At 44.0% G+C, this 23,847-nt stretch overlaps 1 protein-coding gene across 1 annotated transcript in view; it reads left to right on the top strand.

The window, feature by feature from the left end:
- The window catches only part of ccdc178 (coiled-coil domain containing 178), a gene marked incomplete at both ends in the record, with an annotated part of 55,141 nt that continues 31,294 nt past the window's right edge, over positions 1 to 23,847 (top strand). The window contains 13 exons of the mRNA XM_080546545.1: positions 1 to 55; positions 1,712 to 1,848; positions 1,976 to 2,034; positions 2,454 to 2,644; positions 3,179 to 3,399; positions 3,698 to 3,840; positions 4,351 to 4,504; positions 5,262 to 5,357; positions 5,587 to 5,723; positions 6,418 to 6,601; positions 22,392 to 22,454; positions 22,579 to 22,740; positions 23,639 to 23,752. Of these exons, the coding sequence (XP_080402671.1) occupies positions 1 to 55; positions 1,712 to 1,848; positions 1,976 to 2,034; positions 2,454 to 2,644; positions 3,179 to 3,399; positions 3,698 to 3,840; positions 4,351 to 4,504; positions 5,262 to 5,357; positions 5,587 to 5,723; positions 6,418 to 6,601; positions 22,392 to 22,454; positions 22,579 to 22,740; positions 23,639 to 23,752 (1,716 nt within the window). The remainder of the gene's footprint in view (positions 56 to 1,711; positions 1,849 to 1,975; positions 2,035 to 2,453; positions 2,645 to 3,178; positions 3,400 to 3,697; positions 3,841 to 4,350; positions 4,505 to 5,261; positions 5,358 to 5,586; positions 5,724 to 6,417; positions 6,602 to 22,391; positions 22,455 to 22,578; positions 22,741 to 23,638; positions 23,753 to 23,847) is intronic.

Here is a 23,847-nt window from a genome sequence, read left to right as displayed (position 1 = left end):
ATGCCTGAAGTTGAACCGCTTAGATTTCCTTCTATGGAAGGACCAGGTTTACAAGGTAAATTAACAACTCCTCCAAGCAAAATGCATCTGCTTAAAGTGGAAGAGGTATGAAAACAGCCTGTAAAGGCACTGCATTTGTATTACGAAATTCAGACAATCAATGTTAAGTAATAGACCTTACCTACGCCTAAACCTGGTCTTAGACAGACCTCTGGGGTGTTAGCCTACCTCCAAGTCTACGGGATTAACATTAGTCAAAATGATAAATGGACTGACTTACATAGCGCCTTATTCCAAAGAGCTTTACAATGGCCTCTCATTCTCCCATTCACACACCAACGGCGGCAAGCTACCATGCAAGGTGCCGGCCCGCTCATTGGGAGCAATTTGGGGTTCAGTGTCTTGCCCAAGGACTCCTCAACATGTGGCCAGCCGGGGTTAGAACCGCCGACCTTGCGATTATTAGACGCCGGCTCTACCTCCTGCGCCATAACTACCCCCACCTCCTAGTCTCTATGCATCGCTAATGAACTTACCCTTTCAGGTTAAACTACCACTAGTTGGCTAGTGGCTACTTATGTATTCACACAGCCTTTACAAAAGATAGGCTACCTATAGCCCCACCAGTTCCCATCATACAGTATCACAGTAAAAACGACGGAAACTCAAATATAGTCTAGCCGTAGCTTTAAAAAAATATATTTTAAGTATGGTATGGTATACCGTGGTATGTATGGCTATGCCAGCCCTAAATATTATAATATATTAGCCTATGATGTACAGTATAAGACATAACATACCTCTGATGGTTTCCCAGACACTCTTCATGGAGATTCTCAATTGAATCTGAACATTTGATCAGTTATCCACAAAACGTCAATTTCATATTTTATTCCAGGACTAGGCTGTATCTGTCTCGGAAACTAGACCTGTTAGTTGAGGTGGAACTGACAAAGTAGCCCACACTTGCATGACTGTCATTATGCCATTATAGATTTAACTATTGCATTAGCTAGAGCTTTTCTCCAACAACATTCCCATAGGCCTACAGAGTAATTGTATAATGACTTACATGCATTAGTCTTAGTCAGTTATAGTAAAACATTTTTTTTATCAAAAAGTGTTTTTGTTGTAGTTATTGTAGGCTATATTCCAGTTACAGTTCCATATTCTAGTGTTGTCTTACCCATTGCTGTGCTAATAAAGAACACAAACACCCTAATGATACTGTATGCTTCGTTTTAGTGTCACTACCGTAGTTCGCTGCCAGATGGCGCCCTTTCACCACTAAGCCACTATTACCCTAGGCTCTGCCACTGGAGGCTCAAACCAGGGATCCCTTAGGAATATTCAATGATCCCTACAATGAATAGAAGGGCACAGGTCACAGACAGTTAGAGAGAGGATGGAAATAACAGTTTTGTGTAACCATAATCTGAGGCAGTGTCAATATTTGTTTGTGTTTTTGTGTAAGTGTGAAATAGTAAATAGTAAAATTATTGTTTGCAAATAAGGTCTAGGAATCGGCTAGAAGCATTTCATGTTCATCCCTTATAATAAGATATCTGTCCGGCTATGTATGTACCATATTGAAGGAATACAGTTATCTATCTTTGGCTTTTCGCCAAGTCACCCAAAAGTAACCAAGATCCCATGGGCATATATTTTCAATTTGATTTGTCGGCTGGTAATTTTCAGTATCTTTTTAAAGATCAGGGAGATCTTCAAGCGGTCTGCCCCGGTAGACGTCGCAGCTGTGCCTTGGTTAACACTCCCTCACCATGTGTCAACAAAGCTGTTTGTCACATTCAAGAGCTGAAGAGGAAATTGCAGGACTGGTGTCAACAGGTAAGATGGAATCATGCAAGAGAGAGAAGTCAGATATCCTGACATGAACAAAATGGGATCTCACCAGAAAAAAATATAATATATATATAAATATATATATGTATAAGCATTTCTTCTCCCTTACCAGCCAGGAAATGGTCAGCATCACATGTCTCAAGAAAAGCAACAAAACAGCAAAGCTATGCGGTAAAGTTACTTGTTGTTCTTCTTATGTTACTGTAAACTGCAAATGTCGGCCTACGGTACTGTAGACCAAAGCATGATTCTATATTTATTCAGTAAATCAGAAAATGTACTCCATCTTTTCCAGATTTCAATCCAGTGATTCAGACAATGAATCATTGATATCTGCAGAGTTATGTATTGAAGGAATTGGACTCAGTGCCAGAGGTGAATCGATTGATCCATTTGGTTATTTTCTTAGTACTTTTGCAGGACCAATGAATTGTACACACATTCTCTAGCCTTTTGGCTTCTTGTGAAGTCCATGATCACTGAGGGTTACAATTGACAGTAAAATAGTAGCCTATAGTAGTAACCTTATACATATTCTATACCTATAAGGCTATACAATACAAATTAATTGCTTTTCCATATCCAGAAAGTGGTCCTCTGCGTAAGGAGACAACAGATGTCCTTGTAGAGGTTTCATACCTGATCCAACGACTGGAAGCAGATCGCCTGGAGGCGGAGCAGACTCTTCAGACGGAGAAGAAGAGGAGCTGGACTCTAGGGAAGCAGGTTGATTGTATTTCCCTGTGGAAGCTGCAGGAGTTTCCAGTAGCGGTTCAGAAAGGTCAGTTGCGTAGAGATTGAACAGTCTTTGGTGTCATTAATATTTTATGACCAGGACAATGTTTCTCATTAAAGGCCAATCAGGGATCCTGCCACATATTTTGGTAAACAGCTGAGGGGTTGGGCAGGAAAAATGGAACCACTCTCAAATTCCTAGACTGATCTATGGATGCAATTACGCTGTTTACAAACAGTGGAGTAAAACAAGCTGATATTTACATTCAATTGTAACTACCTAAGCTCATGAGGCATTTGTAAGTTACTATTATATTCTTCAATGGCTATTATTCATTTGAAAGTCCAAACATTGGTGTACCAATCGCAGATTGCCCCTTTAAAAACAAAACAAGATACGTTTTAATAGTTATGTTGTGTACATGTTGCAGACCTGGGCATACAGTGCATACTGCATGCTAAATACTTGAGCTTTTCATGATTTAGTTTACAGTAGTACAATGGAGCCAATGGAATAGTACCAATAGTGCATATGGTCTGTTATATGATCTTATATGTTAGAGTGATGTGTCCTCCCCAGCACACGAGGCCTGCACCAGAGACATCAGTGAGTTGAAATGGCACCTGAAACTGAAGAGAGATCACCTTCATCAGGTGAAAGATAGAACCGTCCACACGGAGGTTCTGAACCAGCGGCTCAACAGGAACATTGATTTTGTCCAGAAACATGGCCCTCTCGTGAGGGAGAAGCTACAGCTGGAGAGCGACATCATGAACCAAATTAAAAACTCTCAACGCGAGGTAATGTTAGCCATTTATGTCGCGCCTTTGTTTATTTGGACACGTTTATTGTCTTCGGTTTTAATAACATACCCCATATTCCATAACTACAGTACGTCTTCAACCCTTGAAAATACAATCTTCATGCCAATGTCCAACCACAGATAATGAAGCAATCCAATGAACATAAGTAGAAGACTAGCCCAGTAGGTAGTCTAGCATATACAGTATATACCACTTTACTGTAGACTTTTACGGCAAACCTCATATTCATAAATGGAAAATATCAATGAGACAAAACATTTGTTTGTTTGAATAGGCCGATGAGACATTAACTAAGACCCTCAGTGAACTCAAGAGTTCTGAGAAAGAGTCGAAAAAGGAGCAGCTCAACGCGGACAAAGAGAAGGAGGCGATGACCTATGAACTAACGTGCATCAGGCATCAGCTGACAGATCGATTGTGAGTACAAAAAAAAATATATATATATATATTTGAGTGTTTGTATGTACCTCATTTGCCACATCTCACATTTAAAAAATGGTCTTCCCGCTGTTTTGTTTTTTTGTTTGTTTCTTAAAATCTCACCTATTGATATTTTCTGAAACATATGTTTTCGGTTTAGTGATTATTTTGATTAAAACAAATTGTGAGACCAAGTTACTGGTGTTACCCCACTGCAGCTACAGTGTGGATATGTATCATTACAATATACCATTGTTTAAGTTTGTAGAATAGCAGCACACATGGACGGTTGCGTTTGCACAACCTATGATTTACATAAACTTCAGTGTGTGCCAAAGCGTTGATCATTTCATTTCTGTAGTGTTACGTAGGTATAAATGAAGGTACATGTACCATGTAATGTTTATGGCCATCCAATTTACGCTGGGAGCAAGGAATCAAATTGAAAAACATTTATGTCGACCAATTTCAACTCAGAAGACGGCCTTTCTTTCCGTCCCTCTCTAGAAAGGAGTGTGAGCAGTTGCAGGCCCGTTGGGAGGCAGGCTGCAGTAAAGTGAAGGACACTGAAGAAGAGGTTGCTCTTAAAAAAGAGCAGTGTACAGTCATGTCCCAACGCATCCCTGAGCTGGAGCAGGAGGAGACCTCACTGGAAGATGGGGTAAGCTCTGTTGTACTGTCTACTCTATTTTTCAGACATTACATAATGCTTCATTATGCATAATGCTTCATCTAAGATCAAGTTTGGACACATTTGGTGCCAGTCAGTAACTGCATTTGGCCTCATCACTTACAACAGCTTCAGCAGAATCAGAATTGCTTTTATTACATCAATGTACAGGTACACAGAGTCAAATTCTTGGGTTCAGGTTCCTCGACATTGGCATTGCAGCAGAATACAAAATCAACTAAATCAACAATCAACAATAGCAGCAATAGTAACTATATAGCAATAGCAGCAGAATACAAACAGTAATAGAAGTAAAATAAGTAGGGTGATAATAGAAACAAGTAGGATGAGGTAAAGGTGATATGGTGATGGTAGTTGTACTACAGCGGGTCCAGTCGTGCTGCTGTAGAACAGCAGTGTAAAAAGCTGCGCAGATTACAATGAGATGAAATGCAATATCATACAGTATGCAATAATGTAGTTCAGAAAGTTCAAGTAGTAGTCAGGTGGTGCAGAAATGCAGGTTGCAATGAGATGTAATACACTATCATACGGTGTGCAATATGGTACAGATATGGAGCAGTACATAATGTTCAAGTAGAAGTAGTGTTCAAGTAATCAGGTAGTGTGCAGGTAGTCATAATATATATTATTAATGCAGCGGGGATGGTTTGGGGGCATCGTGCATCGTGTTTATTTCATGACAGAACACTAGAAAGTAATTAGCCTAAAATCCTTTTTATACCAGGTTTTGGAGTTTAAAATAGAAATCGAGGAAGAAGTGAAAAAAATAGCTCAATTAAAGGAGCGCATATCAGAGCGGCAAAAAGAAATTCAAGCAACTGTAAGTAATGTCATGATATTGATTGATGTGCTGCACTTCCATACATTACTACTTATTTAAAACTGTTATTACTGTGTACATACACTGTTCTTACTATTTTATTACATATTTTATCTCACTATACTTTAGTACCCTTTCTCACTATACTTAAGTACCCTTTCTCACTATACTTTAGTACCATTTATCACTATACATTATTTCCCTTTCTCACTACACTGGAACATTCTAGAGACTTGCAGGTGAGGCGGAGGTCTCTCGTTGTGAAGAGGTATTCCGTAAGAAACGCCAGGACCTTTTGGCTCTCCATGAGGAAAACAGAGAGTATGAACTGGAGATCGAGGACTACAGCAGCAAGATCAACGAGAGGTATCATACAGTATCAATAACATGACAATATTGTTTGGGGGTCAGTAGGTAGTCTAGACGTAAGAAAGATGAGCCGGTCGCTGAAAGGTTGCCGGTTTGAAACCTTGGAAATCATTGCGAACTGAGCTGACGATTGTGAGGCCGCTGGGTTTCAGATCCCAGGTACAATGCCCTACTGTTGTGCCCTTGAACAAGGCACTCATCACCAAACTGGCTTGTCAAGTGTACTAAACCCGGTGTGGTGCAGGAGGTAGAGCCGCCGTCTAATGATTGAAAGGTTGGCAGATCGGCGGTTCAAGCCCCGGCTGGCCACATGTCGAAGTGTCCTTGGGCAAGAGACTGAACCCCAAATTGCTCCCAGTGAGCGGGCTGGCGCCTTGCATGGTAGCTTGCCGCCATTGGTGTGTGAATGTGTGTGCGAATGGGTGAATGAGAGGCCGTTGTAAAGCGCTTTGTATAAAGGTGCTATATAAGTGCAGTCCATTTACCATTTTACCATTTAAACCCAATCAGTGTTACTCCAGAAATCTGAGACAAAAAGTGCCAGGACCACTCAGCTACCCGTGAGGAAAACAAAGAGGGTGAACTTGAAAATCGAGGACGACAGCAAAAAGACTGAGGAAAGATGTGTCCTCTTTGCGTATGTGCGTGTGCTTGTGTGTGTGTGTGTGTGTGTGCCTGAACTGTGTATCAGTGAGGAGGCGGTCAAGCAGCTGCAGAAGGACAGGAAGCGCATGCTGCAGAAGATCGGTCAGAACGAGGACCAGAGGGACCAGGCCAAGGAGGAGCTCTCCCGCGTGGCCGCCCAGCACAGCCACACCAAGGCCGGGCGGGAGGAGCTGGAGCAGCAGACCTTCCTGGAGGAACAGAGGATGAGGGTGAGAAAGACTCAAACGTCCCTGCCAACGTGGAACACGAGTGGATCCATTTACATTTACATTTTTGGCATTTAGCAGACGCCTTATTCCAAAGCGACTTACAATCAATACATTTGACTAAGCAAGTGCATCATCAATCCACCAGTCGTATCAGGAAGAGTAATCTAGCTCAGGCCAGGGGCCATTGGCAGTCTCAGTGATAGAAGGAAACATTTTTTTCTTTCTTTTTTTATACAGACACTGGAGAACAGAAAGAGAGTACAAGGGGGGCAGTAGAAGTCATAGGGGACACAGTAAAGGGGAAAGCGGGTGTCTCAGGAGATGCAGTGCTGGGGGGTAGTGGATGTCTCAGGAGGAGCAGTTAAGGTGACGAGATGGGTCTTCAGTCTCCGACAGAAGATGGGTAGTGACTCTGCAGTTCTGACAGCCGTGGAAAGCTCATTCCACCAGCGGGGAGCCAGTGTCGTGAAGAGACGTGATGGGGGCGGGGCGACTGCCATGTAGGTGTAGAGGTGGTGGGGCCAGTCGGCCAGCAGAGGTGGAGGAGCGGAGGGAACGGGCTGAAGTTTGGGGGGTGACCATTGCCTGCAAGTAGGCAGGGGCTGTTTCCTTAGCTGCCTGGTAGGCAAGCACCAGGGTCTTGAATCTGATGCGAGCTGCTATCAGGAGCCAGTGCTGGGTGCGAAGGAGAGGGGTGACATGAGAACATTTGGGGAGGTTGAACACGAGATGGGCAGCAGCGTTCTGGATGAGCTGCAGAGGTCTGATGGCGGTGGCGGGGAGCCCGGCCAGGAGTACGTTGCAGTAATCAAGGCGGGAGATGAACAGTGCCTGGGTCAAGAGTTGCGCTGCTTCTCTGGTGAGGAATGGTCATATCCTTCTGATGTTGTAAACAAAGAATCTTTAGGAACATGCCGTTGCTGCAATGTTCTCCGCACAGGATAGTCGGTTATCCAGGATCACTCCAAGGTTCTTGGCTGTCAGGGAGGGGGTTACAGTAGAGTTCTCCACTGTGATAGAGAAGTCTTGGAGAGGGCAGGCTTTCCCGGGGATGAAGAGGAGCTCGGTCTTGTTAAGATTGTGCTTGAGATGGTGGTCAGCCATCCAAGTTGAAATGTCAGCGAGACATGCAGAGATACGGGTTGCCATGTGTACATCAGACGGGGGGAAGGACAGGAAGAGTTGAGTGTCGTCTGCGTAGCTGTGGTAGGAGAGCCCGTGTGAAGAGATTACCGAGCCAAGAGACTTGGTGTAGAGAGAGAAAAGTAGGGGCCCTAGGACAGAACCCTGGGGTACCCCAGTGGAGAGGGTTCGTGGAGAAGACAGCGATTCTCTCCAGGTCACCTGGTAGGAGCGCCCCGCCAGGTAGGAAGAAAACCAGGAGTGTGCGGTGCCAGAGATGCCCAGTTCTGAGAGGATGGAGAGAAGGATCTGGTGATTGACTGTGTCGAAGGCAGCAGACAGGTCAAGGAGAATGAGAACAGAGGAGAGGGAGGAAGCTTGGGCAGAGTGGAGGGCTTCTGTGACAGCAAGGAGCGCAGTCTCAGTGGAGTGCCCAGCCTTGAAGCCGGATTGGTGGGGGTCTAAGTGTTCCATCTTCCGGAGATAGTCAGTCAGTTGTTTAGATGCCGCGCGTTCAAGGGTTTTGGAAGGGAAGGAGAGAAGGGATACAGGTCTGTAATTGTGGACAGATGAAGGGTCAAGGGTAGGTTTCTTGAGGAGGGGCTTGACTCTGGCTATTTTGAAGGCCGCTTGGCCAGATCCTGTGGATAGGGAGGAGTTGATTAGGGTGGTAAGGTAAGGAAGGATGTCGGTGGAAATGGATTGGAGAAGAGAGGAGGGGATGGGATCAAGAGGGCATGTGGTTGCCCGCTTTGATGTGATAAGTGTGAGAATGTCATCAGGGGAGAGGGGGGAAAAAGATGACAAGCCAGAGACCGAGTGTCGAGGAGAGAGTTTGGAAGGGAGAGGTGGGGGGGAAAAGGTGCTGCTGATGTCGTCCACCTTTTTTTCAAAGTAGGTGACAAAGTCATCGGCGGACAGGGAGGAAGGAGGAGGAGGAGGAGGTGGATTAAGGAGTGAAGAGAAAGTGGAGAACAGTTTTCTAGGATTAGAGGCAGAAGAATGTACTTTAGAATGATAGTAGGATGATTTAGCAGCTGATGCCGAGGAGGCGTAGTTGGAAAGGAGAGAGTGATAGAGGTTAAGGTCATCAGAAAGGCCAGTTTTTCTCCATTTCCTCTCAGCTGCTCTGAGCTCGAGTCTACAAGCGTGTAGCGTTTCAGAGAGCCAGGGAGCTCGAGGAGAGGATCGAGCTGGCTTCAAGGTTAGTGGACAGAGGGTGTCGAAGGATGAGGTGAGAGCGGACAGGAGGGTTGAGGATGCCGCATCAGTGGATAGAAGGGAGAAGGATTCAACAGAGAGTAGGGAGGATAGGACAGAAGAAGAGAGGGTGATGGGGGACAGGGTACGTAGGTTACGACGAGAGGGTCTTAAGTGGTTAGAGGCTGACAAGGAGGAGGAGGTTTCGAGGGGGAGGGAGAAGGATATAAAGTGGTGATCAGAAACTGGAAGAGGGGTAACAGTAAGGTTGGAAGTGTGGGAAGATCTGGTGAAGACAAGGTCAAGCTGATTGCCTGCCTTATGAGTCGGAGGAGAGGGGGACAGGGTAAGGCCGAAGGAGAGGAGAAGGTCAAGTACTCCGGATGAGAGAAGCTTCTCTGATTGGAAATTGAAGTCACCTAGTAGTACGAGCGGAGTGCCATCATCAGGGAAGGAGCTGAGAAGGCCATCCATCACGCCTAGGAAGTCACCGAGCTGGCCTGGGGGGCGATAGATGACAACAATGTGGAGTTTGACCAGGGAGGAGACAAAAGCAGCATGAAATTCAAAGGAGGATATAGACAGGTGTGCCAGGGGAAGGACAGTATGTGACCACTTGGGCGAGATGAGGAGTCCTGTGCCTCCCCCTCGGCCAGAGGGTCTAGGGGAATGAGAAAAGGAGTAGGCGCCAGAGAGGGCTGCTGGTGTAGCTGTGTTTTCTGGTGTGATCCAGGTTTCAGTAAGAGCAAGGAAATTGAGGGCCATAAGAGATGCATAAGCTGAGATAGCGTTAGCTTTCCGGACCGCCGACTGGCAATTCCAGAGACCGCCTGCGACAATAAAGTCATGGTCGGTAGAAGAAGGTGGGTAGATGAGATTGGAAGGGTTGCGAGGGGGGATGTAGCATCTAGGTGTCCTCCTGGGTGTCAGAAGAACAGGAATAGGGAGAAAGCACATTGGGATATAAGTCCGTAGAGGGGAAGAGGGCTAATGAACCAACAGAAGTAGGGGTAGCTAAGCGCACTCAGTAGACCGATGTGCCAAGAGAAGACAGCAACACTACAAACAACTGGAAGAGAAGGTACTTAGTACCCTGGCTTCCTCTCAGGCCTTCCTCGATGGACTCCCACAGATAGACTCCGTTGTCTTGTTGTCACGAGTCTTAGTGTCAGGAGGCTGTCGCTCTCAGACAGGCCAGATATTTATGGACACTAGCAGGCTTGTAGCCACTCCCCACTAACGAGCACTAATGACAACGACTGACAGGTGTTCTCACTAGTCGCATGTATGAGCTCCCTGGCCCTGGTCTATCCACTATATAGGGGAGATAGAAGTCTCCTCCTACTACAAATTAGCGCCTACTTAGGTCCAGAAACTGGTAGTTTCACTAGAATGACTCTGAAGCCTTTGTTTTGAAAACTAACTAGATAATCTTAAAACAGACAGCAATCACCCTATTTACTATTACTATCACTATTACTAATGAACAGACAGGTATCAGTAGTCCAACTTTAACTAGATAGTCTTAAAACAGACAGCTATTACTCTATTACTAATAACAAGACAGGTATCAACTTATCAGAAGTCCAGCTTACTAGATAGTCTTACTTACTCAGAATGGAGAGAGGTGAGTTCACTGCTAGGTTTCCAAATGTAGGGAAGTAAATGTAACCAACCCCTACATAATAGTCTCGGTCAGCCAGGTAAGTCCTGAACCAGTTTAAGACCGGACCTGAGAGGCCAACCCAGTTTTCAAGTCTCTCAATAAGTATGGAATGGTCTACCGTATCAAAGGCTGCACTTGTCTATGGCCCAATCCCGATTCTCTTTTTTACCACTTCGGCTCGTTTTGGAGTCACTCGTTTTGGAGCCATAGCCGTAGTGGTTCCCCGGGGGAAATGGGACAACCCTTCATGACGTCATCCGTAGTGTAATGAATGGGTTAATTCATAGTCAGGACGGCGCATGCGCCTTAGAGAGAGTTTGTGATATACCAGTAGGTGATTGACAGGTGTCGAGAGAACCGAAGTAAACTGGTTATACCTTTGTTGAACCCAGACTCAAGTGTCTTATTATTCTATGTCCAAGTGACATTACACGTAGTATCGTAGAAAAGCATTGACGCTCGCAATTCATTCACAACTTGAATGAACTTGAACGCTATCAATCGATCAAACAAGTCATAAAATAAAAAAGAACAATGCTTCATTATCAGACCATGACAGAATAAGCTCTAACCTGTATGAAACCTGTGCTCCAGTGGTGTAGTATACCCACTAGGAAAGGCCAAGGATTTCCGTATACCCCAAATGTGTGAGGATACGTAACAGCGTTTTGTGACAGAACTTTCACTTTCATTCATAAAATTCACCCCGTCTGTGTTACGAAGCGCTTGACTTTTGGACCATTGGGACTGACTATAGCGTCATCAACGGGCGGAAACATGAAATATGTCAAAATGCAGCACTATCATGCGCAGATCAGCCTTATAACATGTCATTTATATGCAGTGTTGGGCACGTTACTTTAAAAAAGTAATTAGTTATAGTTACTAGTTACTTATCAAAAAAAGTAACTGAGTTAGTAACTGAATTACTTCATTATAAAAGTAACTAGTTACTAGGGAAAGTAACTATTGCGTTACTTTTTACCACGGTGCAGTGGGCTAGCCGTGGTGTCAGTCAGCCAAATGTGACAAGGAAAAGCTTACCCACTGCCAGATTAGAAGATAAATGTGCCATCTAGGGGACCAGTGTCCCTATCAGGAAGAAAATAATTTGGATTTGCAGGGAACGTTTCATATTTATTGCACTTCAACAGACCACAACTGGTATACAGTACATACTGTACTTCAAGTATTTTCTTCATTACAAAAGTAAACATTTAACAATATGAAGTGCTTTTAAATCTTTGTTGTGTAAATTAAATAAATCAAACTGTCACACAACTTCAACTGGTAGACAGACTGTAACTTCAAGTATTTTCAACACAACAAAAGTAAACAGTTAAACAATATGAAGTGCTTTTAAAGTAGTACTGAAATCCATCCATACACTCCTTCCTAACACTCATCCATCCATGCATGCATTCATTCATCCAGCCAACCCAGTCATCTAACCATCCTAGCCATTAAACCAGTGATTGTATCTTAAAAGCAGAAGCTTTTCAAACTTCTGGTCAGAGAGCCTGTTCCTCTTTGGAGTGAAGACGAGCTTCCCCAGGCTAAACAGTCTCTCTACGGGGGCGCTGGATGGAGTGGCTGCATTGTATTTGAGTGAAATTTTCTTTATCCGTGGAAATCCATTAAGAGTGTCCATCCCTTGTCCTCCTGATTTGAGATAATCCATAACTTCACTTTCAGCAGTAGCAGAGGGGTCATCCTCATCCTCAAAGGAAAATAACTCCTCTATGGCTGAGTCAGTGAGTGCTGGTGTGCTGGTAGTACTGGTAGTTTGCTGGTCTTCGTCTTGGACACTTTTCCGGCACTCTGCCAGCAGACTTGCCTTGGCCTTATCCTTCCTGTCCTGTGTCCGCAGCCAACGTAGTTTAAACCTGGGCAGAGTCACAGCAGCCAAGACAGCATTGTCGCTTTCCAGCACCTCTGCAAATCTTGTTTTGATTGCCTGAAATGATACATAATGCAAAGAGCATATTATACTGACTGTCTTACACACACACACACACACACACACACACACACACACACACACACACACACACACACACACACACTAATAGCATTACACATTAACCATATTTAAAAACTTTTCATAATGTATGGATGCATTTAATGTATTTAAAGATAAATACTAGTTCTTACCTTGACAACTGCCTCTGGGAGGTCAACAAGGATTTGCAGGCCACTCTTCAGTTCCAGGGTCTTGAACATCAGTGTCTCGAGCGTGGGTAGGAGTGTGCCATGGAAACAGTGGTCTTCTCCCTGAAGAATGTCTAAGGCCACTGTTAGTGGCTTCATTACACTACAGTACTCCCTGATGAACTGATGCTCTTGTTCAGTGATGGCTTTCAACCCGAACTTGGAGGAGATGGTGTTCAGCTCGACTATAGGGATCTCACAGATTCGAACAAGGGCATCATAGAACGAGTTCCATCTTGTAGTGCAAGGGACTAGCAGCTTCCTTGCGATGACATCATCCACGGTCTCTGCGGCCACCGTTGAACGGCTAGCCTTGTTCCATAAGCCTGTGCATTTTGTCGTAGCACTTCTGTATATTGCTTTTGCTTCTGGTCTTGACAGTAGCCACTTGTCAACATCAGTACATGAAACCAGGTTTAATGTGTGCGATGCACATCTCTGATGTGGCGGCAAAGTAATCACAGCATCATCACCAACACTGTTTTGCAAGACATCATTAATGTTCATAAAAGTCACCTCATCCTCATCCTCCCCAGAGTCATCCTCCTTGGCTGGCTGGTACATTTTGAAGGCCTTGACGAAATTAGAGCCATTATCCGTGACAGTTGATGTTATTTTGTGGGATATGCCATAGGATGAGTGAATGTAGTCAAGTTCAGTTGCAATACTGTCGTGAGTATGACGCCCCTTGAATCGTCTGCATGCCAGGGCTGCTTTCCTTCGTTCCATGCTATGTGGATGAATCCAATGCGCGGTCACGCCAAGATAGCTTTTATTATGTGCAGTCCAAATGTCTGCAGTTGTAGAGACATATTCTAACTCTTCAAATTTATTTTGGAGCTCGGCATTCATTTTGGCGTACTCGGCGTCTATATATTTAGAAAACGTCTTTCTGCATGGCGGACCGGCCCCTCCTCTCGCCGGTATTTTGGCAATTAGGGCTCTGAAGGAGTCAGAATCAACTGTTGATAACGGAAGCATGTTCTCAACAACATACCTGCCTATCATTCCGTTCAGTTCAGTCTGTGTCACAAGTTTTTGTGGAGCTGACGCAGAAAAATCCAGCTTTAGCTGCTTGGACGGCGTGGCTCCGTGTCCTTCTTTGTTAGCGGAGCTCACGTTTGCCACACCTGGCCTGCTATCATCATCAACGGTTTTAGCCACTAGTTTTGTAGAAGCGTGTGCCGTTGAGAGATGCTTCATCAGGTTAGAGTTGCTTACAACGGACGTGGACAAACGTTTAGCTCCGGGACATAAAGTACACATCACATGTACGTTTTTACATTTTACCTCAATGAAGTTGAAATAGTGCCTGTATTTCCACCGTGAAAACGCCACGTTCACCTCAGAACACTCGGGACTCGCCATTGCTCTCTGATAGTTTGAGTGTGTGTGTGGTGCTGTGCGCGCGTGTGGTTTGTGTGTAGAAACATCCGCACAACACTGAACTATGGTTGGCTCTACCATACCCAATCATGATCACTTAAGCGGTTGTCTCGCCCCTCCCCTCCCCAGCAATCAAAAACACCGTTGCAGCTGTGACTGAGGTCGGATGACAATGAGAAGCTTCAGTAAAGTAACTAGTAACGCGCCGCATTGAATTACCGGTAACGGTAACGGCGTTATAACGATGGAAATAGTAATCATTTAGATTACCCGTTACTGAAAAAAGTAACGTCGTTAGTAACGCCGTTTATTCTAACGCCGTTATTCACATCACTGTTTATATGTATATAACAGCACAGATATATTTTTATGGCGTTACGAAATCCGATGTGACAGGAACACTGGAGAAACAGCCGCTGTCCACTGCATTAGTTAATAAAGGTTAAAAAAAAGTTTAGTTTTTTCCCCCCTATGAAAGCATTTATAGACATGCTTTTATGTCATGTATGCGTTATTATGCTTTGGACCTCCGCGTTAGCGAGGAGAGGCGCGTGCAGCGGCCGGGGAGAGTGCACTCTTTCCGGATAGACATTTATGCATGCTCTCGGGGTTCGAAACATAACTTCCCGGGGTGCCAGCGGGGTGGTTGACCGTATAGCGATGGTGAAGTTAGCAAAGCAGTATTGCGTTTTTACCACCTTCCTAGCCGGTGTTATTAATGGACAAAGACGGTGCCCGGGGCACACTCTTTGCGGGTTAATAACGTCGCTTTACCGGGGCTTACGGTGAAAATTCAAATGTGTCCGGACAGGGGAGAGGACAGGGAATCTGAAACCATTTGAATGGTGTCGATACGACATTCCTATCACGATCGACACAGCTAGGAGCGACTGCCCTCCATCAAAAATGGCACATATATAGTACTTATACATGTAATAGTACATAATAACAACTGCTCGGATAGGATTGCGGGTTGTTTTGGTTTAATACGTGCCATAGCTGTAAATAAAACATGGACATAGGTCATGCGCGTCTATCATGCACACATCAGCCTAACGTTAGATAGATAACTTCACATTAAATATGTCTATCATCATCCGCTGTCAAACGCCACAGGTAATCTTTTATTTCTAAACAGGAATGTACATCTCGATGTGAATCGCGCTCCTTATGGGATGGCTGTGCTTGACGCTTCCATGGGGCGCTGCATAGGCACAATATCGGCATAATAGCGATCTTTCTTTGTAATGCTTGTTGTAAAGAAAAGGTCTATAATGCATTGAAATGACATTAGTACATCAGACATTAGACATCAGACATGGAAATATGTCAATGCGCGGCTGTCATGCACAAATCAGCTTGTAACGTTAGACACACAGCACATCGGCATAATAACGTTTTGTTGTTGTTGTGCTTGTTATAAAGGAAAGGTCTATAATGCATTTAAATGAATGATACAACCCATTAATAATATTACCTAATAACAACTGCTCGGATTAGATTGCGGGTGCCAAAAATGCGCATCATGTACAAGTCAGACGAACGTTTGATAGATAACTTTACATACTGTATGTGGACCATCATCCGCTGTCAAACGCCACAGGTAATAATTGATTTATGATTGTACATCTCTGAAATGCTCGACTGTCATGCAGCGTTGCGTTACTGTAACGTTAGACACAGCACCGACATAAAAGCGATATTTTGGTTATGCTTGTTATAAATAAAAGGTCTATAATGCATTGTAATGACATTGAACTAAGATAATACGATGGTTATCATAATTTTTCAAGTCTTTAATTACAAGTAATTCCAGAAAAAGTAAATGACATTTCAGGCTCGCTTCCGTATTACGAGAGCGAAAAGAACATTTCTGTAGACGTTTCGCAATGCATGCCGGAAGGGAGTCTCATGGCTCCGAATCGAACGAGGGTCAAGATTTGCTCAGAACGGAGCCAACCCTAACCCTAACCCTATCCCTAACCCTAAATGAGTAATGAATTGGGACGCCACTACGGCTACACGTGAACGCGCAAAACAGAGATTAGGGGTGAAAACGGAGCCAGAGTGGTGAATTGGGATTCACCCTATGAGTACAAGAATCAAGAGTTTTTTCGAGTCTGCATTTATCCTAAGGTCATTAGTTACCTTAAGCCAGTGGTTCTCAACCTTTTTTGGGCCAGCGCCCCCCTGTCCATTATCCAGGCCTCTTACCGCCCCCCCCCATTTAAAAAAGTAGGCTTATTTTCTTCCCTAAATTAATGTTGACTAATATTCTGTGTTATATAATTTAAAAAGCATGTCACTGAATGCCAAATAATAGATTGGATTTAACTGGGCAGTTGGAACATTATCATTAGTTTACCAGAGAGCAGAAAAGCCATGTGAATGTGAATACAAATGCTGTTTCTGAGTGTTAAACAAACTCAGACAACATCAGAGAATACAAACAGACTGCTACAGAACAGCAGCAATTTCACACATGTCCGATGCAGAACAAACAGTAGGCTGCAGAACTGTACATTACAACTAACATTGTTAGTTTTTTTAAGTGTGCTGGTGTTGCATTTCTCAAAATTGCTGTTTTATGATGCTAATATTTATTCATTTTTGATTGGACTTTGGGGGGGGATCACAATATGGCGGCAAACGCTAGGGGGCTATTATTTTTAATATTTTATTTAGTATTCTATGGTATTATTTTCATAAGCCGACCACTTCGAATTTCTCATATCAAAACATATCAAAACATAACAAAGTTCCAAAGTTCAGAGCTCTGTGATCTGGGAGCGCTCAGAGATGGGCGCTCTGACTGAAAACACGGTTTTGTCCGAGCGAACTGACCGTTCGTGCATTTACGAACGTACCCGTAATAACACTGCTGACAGCTGATCAATACAAAAGACGCTGCAGCTGATGCGTTCGTTTCCAGGACATCACAAGAGGAGCAACATATCACAAAAAAGCGATTGTATATTTTAGTTTGCAAACACATTGCAATGCTAACCTGTTCGGTTCTAGTAGGGTTAAATGCTATATTCTGGTCAGCCTGGTTGTAAAGCAAGCCATGCTAACCCATCGCTAGTTCAAACAGACCGTAGTAGACTTTAAACAACAAAGAGACACGGAATTCATCATGATTATTATTTTCTTGCGCAGTGAGAGTGAATCCCCAGGTCTCGAAAGACCTCGGATTCAAACTGAACTTTTCCTCCCCTGAGCCAGTCATTTTATTACCAAACAGAAAGACACACATACAGGAAGACACACACACAGGGGAGGGGGGGCCAAGCCCCGTGAGGAAGCCCACATTGCTAAGAACATACATGGAAAAGGGGGAGGCAGTCTGATGAACAAAACAGTGTTTTTAACATAAACACTAACCTGGGAATGTAAGCAGTTTCATGGAAATGTCTACTTAACATATACATTCCCATGGACTGCTCTGCCCAACACAAACATTCTCATGGAAATGTACAGCGTTTAGCAAAATCAGATTTACGACAGGGCCCCTCTGACAACACAATGTCAGGAAGGGAAACTACCCAGGCTGGGATAGAAGATAAGGAGTGGAAAGGGGCCTTGTATAGTTGTGCTTAAGAAGCACACAGTTGAATTCTCAGAATAGAACAGAAATGTATAGAGTACATGGACTTAATGTACTCTTCAAAACATCCACAACATTATGAAAACTTAATTCAAACCTATCATAACCTCAGAATGGCACTAGGGATAACACCCACAACAACACTTAACAGTAATACATTTATGTAATATACTGTGATGAACCTGCGAGGGGAGGGGACATTCGTAGCTGATTTCTCTAGGTTTGATTATTGGTAAGCGACAGAGAACTTTCAGGACTGGTTTATTACGATCGCTTTTTTGAGATAGGTTGTTCCTGCTGTGATGTTCTGGTATGGTGGTATGGTATTAGCACTCATTTTAACTAAATTAAATAAGCTGTATTGAAAGGAAGCGAACGAAGCGAACGCAACAATTACAATGAGCCCACAAACTGAAACATATGTCACTCAAGCATAGCCTACAAGGAAAACACTCATAGAAGTTGGACATTGGTCAACATGATGTTACAGATGGGATGAACCGGGGTTCTTTCTATCGTAGCATAGTATTGCAATTTCTGCACTGTACATGAACTGTCAAGATTCTTCTACAATGCAGCTTACCCAGACACATTGGAAACTATCAAAAGCTCTGCCTTTGCTAGTTTTTAGCTTCTCCATCTTCTTGATGACACTCACTTTTATTTTTTTGGGGGGCTGCGCTACGTGTGTCTGCGTCACAGAGCCCGGCCAAGTTCAGAGCGCTCAGAGATGGGTGCTCTGACTGAAAACACGGTTTGTCCGAGCGAACTGACCATTCGTGCATTTACGAATGTGCCCGTAATAACACAGCTGTTTTTCATGAGAAAAATACTTTTCAACGCCCCCCTTTAAAAAATATTTGTTCCAGCGCCCCCCGATGTTGTCTGAACGCCCCCGTTGAGAAACGATGCCTTAAGCAAAGTGGTTTCTGTGCTGTGGTATGATCGGAAACCTGACTGAAGTGGGTCATACCTATTATTTAAGACTAAGAATTCATGAAGCTGTTTGTACACTGCCTTTTCTAAAATGTTGCTTAGAAAAGTGAGATTGGATATTGGTCTACAATTTTTGGGATCAGAAGGATCTACGTAGGTTACTTTTCTTCAGGGTGACGTGATTTTTCCTAGCATTTCGCATTGCCAAGTTAAAGGCAGATAGATGTTCTTTAAAAATATTCTGATCAACCTGTAATTTGCTCTTTCTCCATCTGCGCTCAGCTTTCCTACATGTTCTCTTAAGGAGATTTATTTCACTGTTACGCCATGGTGCTCTCCTCTTGGCTCCAACCTTTTTTAGTTTGGTAGGTGCCAGGGAGTCTAGGGCCATTTTTACTTTATTGTTAAAGGTAATTACTAAGTCGTTTTCATATAACGTGGGAGTTGTGTGATTACTGTTCATTAAAGCTTTGAAATTCTCAGCCACTGCAGGGGTAAGATAACGTTTTTTAGCAACACGTTCAGCATTGCTTTCAGCTTTACGTGTTACAATGGTAAAGAAAATACAGAAATGGTCAGAGAGGGCCAGGTCGCTGATACCTGATATTGAGACCTCAAGACCCTTTGTAATCACAAGATCAAGGGTATGGCCATGATTGTGAGTGGGTTCATTGACATGTTGGATAAAATCCATTGATTTCAAGAGGTCAATAAAATCCCTAGCCCTCAATTATCAACATGAAAATTAAAATCTCCAGTGATAATAATCCTATCATAGTTGGGATGGATAATGGATAGGAACTCAGGTAGGAAGGTAGGGGCTGGTTTCGGCGGCCTGTATACAGTTACCGTTAGAATAGGTGGTTGGCATGCCATAACTGTGGCATGATATTCAAAGGAGGAGAATATATCAAAGGATATGCTCTTGCAATTTAGATTATTTGAAGCCATGGTAGCTGTTCCTCCCCCTTTTTTCCATTTCTGATTGAATGGAAAAAACTGTAGTTGGGGGGAGATGCCTCAATAAGGGCTGCTGCTCCATTTGTATCTAGCCAGGTTTCTGTGAGCAGCATACAGTCGAGTTTTCTATCACAAATGAGCTCATTTATGATAAATGTTTTTTTGTTCAATAGGGACCTGATATTCAAAATTGCCATGGAGATGTCATTTTGACACTGGGACTGACTCGAGGGAATACTTAATGAAATGGGTAATAAGTTTCTCATATTTGCGCCATGTATTACCTTATTTGTGGTGGTGGGAGTCCGGTGGGAGACAATAGTCTGGATGGCATGTTTGGTGTTAGAGGAATGGATCGGACTCATCCCACATCAGGTTCGACTGGGCGCCGGCCAGGTCCAGGGCTAGACAGCGAGGTCCATGGACAGGGACAGCAGGCGGGCACCATACCTGTTTGGATGAAACTTATCTCTCGCAAACAGATCTCTACGGTTAAAGAATGTGGTGAAATTGTCTATGAATGGGATTTGCATACGACAGCAGTATCCCTGTAGCCAAAGGTGAAGACTTCGAATTCTACTGTATTTGGTGTCGCCATACCTGGGACTCGGGAAGGGGCCCGAGATGATGCAGGTCTTACCTGTGTCTTTGACGGTGGTGATGAGGGCTCGGAAGTCGTCCTTCAGCTCCTCCGACCTCTCCCGTCCAATGTCGTTGGCCCCCACGTGGACGATGACGGAGGTGGCCTGGGGGTCTTCTTCCACCAGCATCGGGACGACCGCGGCGACGTCCCTCACCTTGGCACCTGGGAGGCAGAGGGTTCTGGCCTTCGGGACTGCAACATGGCGGACCATGGACGAGCCTATTACAAGCACAGAGGGGGTGGGGGGGGGAGAAGAGCAGGGGCGGGGGGGGGAGGAGACATGAACTGTAGTTTCCTCTGCTGGCGGCGTGATGGACCTGTAGGGGGCACAGGGTGGGAGAGGGGGAGAGAGAGAGGGAGGGGGGGGGGGGTGGTGCAGGCCCTGGCTCTCTTCGCCTTCGGTGTGGACTGGTAGCTCTGCAGCGCCCCGAAGCTGTTCCGCAGCAGGAGGGCCTCAGGGGGGTTGGTGCCAGAGGAGTCGATGGTACGACTCCTCTTCCTGACGGTGGTCCAAGTCTCTAGTGATGTAGGGACAGAGTGAGTTTCACCTAGGATGGGGCTTACAGGTGGAGGTGGAGGCTTTGATGTTGATGTTGTGGTCTGTGTGCTTTCTGTGTCTGTAATTATTGTTTCATGTAATGTGTCAAAAAATTAATTAAGAAGCGACTCCCCTTGTCTGATCTGGTGGAGAGTTGTGATTCGTCCCTTCATCTCCTCAACCTGGAGGCTAAGCTCCAGGCAACGCCGGCAAGCCATGAAAGAGAAAAGTAGTGTTATTTGCAGAGAGAGAGAAAAACAATTTGATTATGGTGAGCTAGGAGTATTACGGAAATATGTGATATAAGAGTATATAAGGTTGTTAGTAATTCGGGGAGGTATCCCGATAAAAAACGCCCGTTTAAAAAGTGTAAAGGTGGCTAGCTGGTTAGCCGCAGTAGCTAGCTAATAACGCTGGTAATCCCGACTCAGCCTCCCGGCGTCGGATTCGGAGGAACGAGGTCCTGATGTTATATAGGATAGGAAAGCTATTCATTTACAAAAAATGCTTTCTCAATAGAGCTCGGTATAGATAGCAGTTTTTAAGATTCTAAGAGCTGTCGAACTAGAGCAGAAAACAAACACACGTCGTGATGTTTATAAACAGACCAACAGTTTAACATAAAGTCACAAGTGCCATCTATAATGGTAACAAATAAAAACAGTATCCTTCACAGTAACAACAAACCCATTGGTCTCAGGATACCTCTGAGCCTCTGAGCCTCTTCTGCTTCTTCTCTTTCAGCCAGCTGCTGAGACAAACTAGCCTGTTTACATGTTCAGAGCTCAAGGCTGCCCTCTTTTTTGCACTATGTTGTCTGCAAGGGAGAAAAGTCTCTCACAAGGGACAGAAGTGGCAGGGCAGGCCAAATAAAAAACGAAACCTTTTTTTGTTGTTGATTAAAATGCGTTATTTGTTCTGTAATTAATTAATAGAAATTAACGCGTTAAAGTCCCAGCCCTAATTTAGATCCATACATAACTCGCTCTACCAAAGCAAGTTAGTGAGTGGAGCATCGGAGGTTACTGTAGACTGTCAGATATAAAATACAGTACAGTATTCATAATTTTTTTTGATTGATTGATTGAAAACCTTTATTGTCCCCAATGGGGAAATTTTGTTGTCAAACAGCTCAGTTAGGGCAGAAAACATTCAATACAGAAAACAGAAAAACATTCAATAAAATACATAAAACAGTGCAGGCTCAATAAGTAAAAAGTTCCAAAAGTTCCAGCTCCAGGTCTCCCCCACCCTGCAGGGCCTGGTTGTAGAGTCGGAGTGCAGCTGGAACAAAGGACTGTCCAAATCTTTTTGTACTTTGACGGGGGAGAACAAATCTGTGGCTGAACTTGCTCCTCATCCCTGCCAGCTCGCAGTACATCGGGTGGGAGGGATTGGCCAGCATGGCCGCCAGTTTTTTCCCCATCCTCTGTTCTGCCACCACCATAAGCAATGGTGTAGTGAGTGAGTTTTATTTGTATTTTTACCAGTGTTACTTATGCAATGTGTTTATTTCTTCAGGAAGTGATGGAAAACCTGAAGAAACAGATGATGGGCGAGATGAAAGCCCTCGCTATCCTGAAGGTCAAATCTGTTTTACAATTTAGACATCCATGGTTTGGTTGTTACTTAACATTTGTACTGCTCATGTCATGTGTGTCACAAACTAACAGTTTTGTTTGATTAGAAATGTTTTGTTTTATTTCAGGGTCAAATAAAGACGATAAAAGAAGAATTACACCGGGAGCACACGAACACAGAGGAGGCCAGACGGCAGCTTCAGACAGAGTTTGAGGAGGTGTCGTCTGCTACCAGGCAACTGGAGATTGAAATGGAGGAACTGAGAATTATTTACGATGACAAATCGGAGGTAAACATAAATGAGATGACGACACTCATATGTATTGAAAGCAACTGGAGATTTGTGGTGATTGGTCAAAGTTATTATGGATCTGATCAGATTTGTGGTGATTGGTTAAAGTTGTTATGGATCTGATCAGATTTCCTGTGATGTTATGAACAGTGTGGTAATGACTGTAGACCAAGGCAGAGGACTCAATCTCACCACTCGGGACAAAAGCTTCATCCCAAAGAATCCAAGAGATCGGTCCGTTGGCAGACAGTTCGTAGGGAGGCAGATAATCCAATACGGGGTGGGGTAGGCAAGGCAGGGTTAGGTTCACAGGTAGCCAGACTAATAGGAGGCAGATAATCCAATAGGGAAAAAGCAAAAGACAAACTCAAAAAAACTAACAAGGATCAAAAACCAGGGGGGTATTCCATCAACATTGCTAAAGGAAAATCCAGGCAAGACTTGAAAAATAAGCCTCGATTTTCCTTTATTCACGTTGATGGAATACCCACCCAAGAAAACAAGATATCACTAGGACGATCGATGGGACGTTCTGACACTAAGTTACAAAGACAAACTGGCAACGGGACAGGAAACAAACAGACTAAATACACAGGGGATGATGATGAGGAACAGGTGAAACCAACCAGGGTGGGGCAGACAAACACACAAGGGCAGGTAGGGAAGTGTCTGAAACCAGACAAGGTGAGAGACACCAAAAATAAACAGGAAACAATAAATGAATGACATGAAACAAAGACCAACAAAACTAAGGAAAAGGATGAGACGTTACGAACGGTCAACTGTCGGATCTGGTGAAGAGGATCTGGCCTTGGTCAAGTTTTTCTGGCAGCAGAGAGAGGGTCTGTCAAGCCTTACTGCAGGGGATTGATTGTCCATTTCTTTTTCCATTCAGAACATTTCAAGTTTGACAGAGAAACTCAGTGAGATTCAGTGTGAACATAAAAAGACATCTGAAGGTTTGGAAGCAGAGAGGAACCTTGAATTTGACCACTTGAATGCTGTCAAGGTAAGATAAATAAAAAGGTAAGATAAATAAAAAAAACTAATAAAATGTATTAGTGTTCAATTTAGCAAAATAGTGAAACGAATACTGGTGTTTTG

This window comes from Nansenia antarctica (genome assembly GCF_963989245.1).
Source record: "Nansenia antarctica genome assembly, chromosome: 16".
Taxonomy (NCBI): Eukaryota; Metazoa; Chordata; class Actinopteri; order Argentiniformes; family Microstomatidae; genus Nansenia; species Nansenia antarctica.
This window is presented reverse-complemented; position numbering and strand designations above follow the sequence as displayed.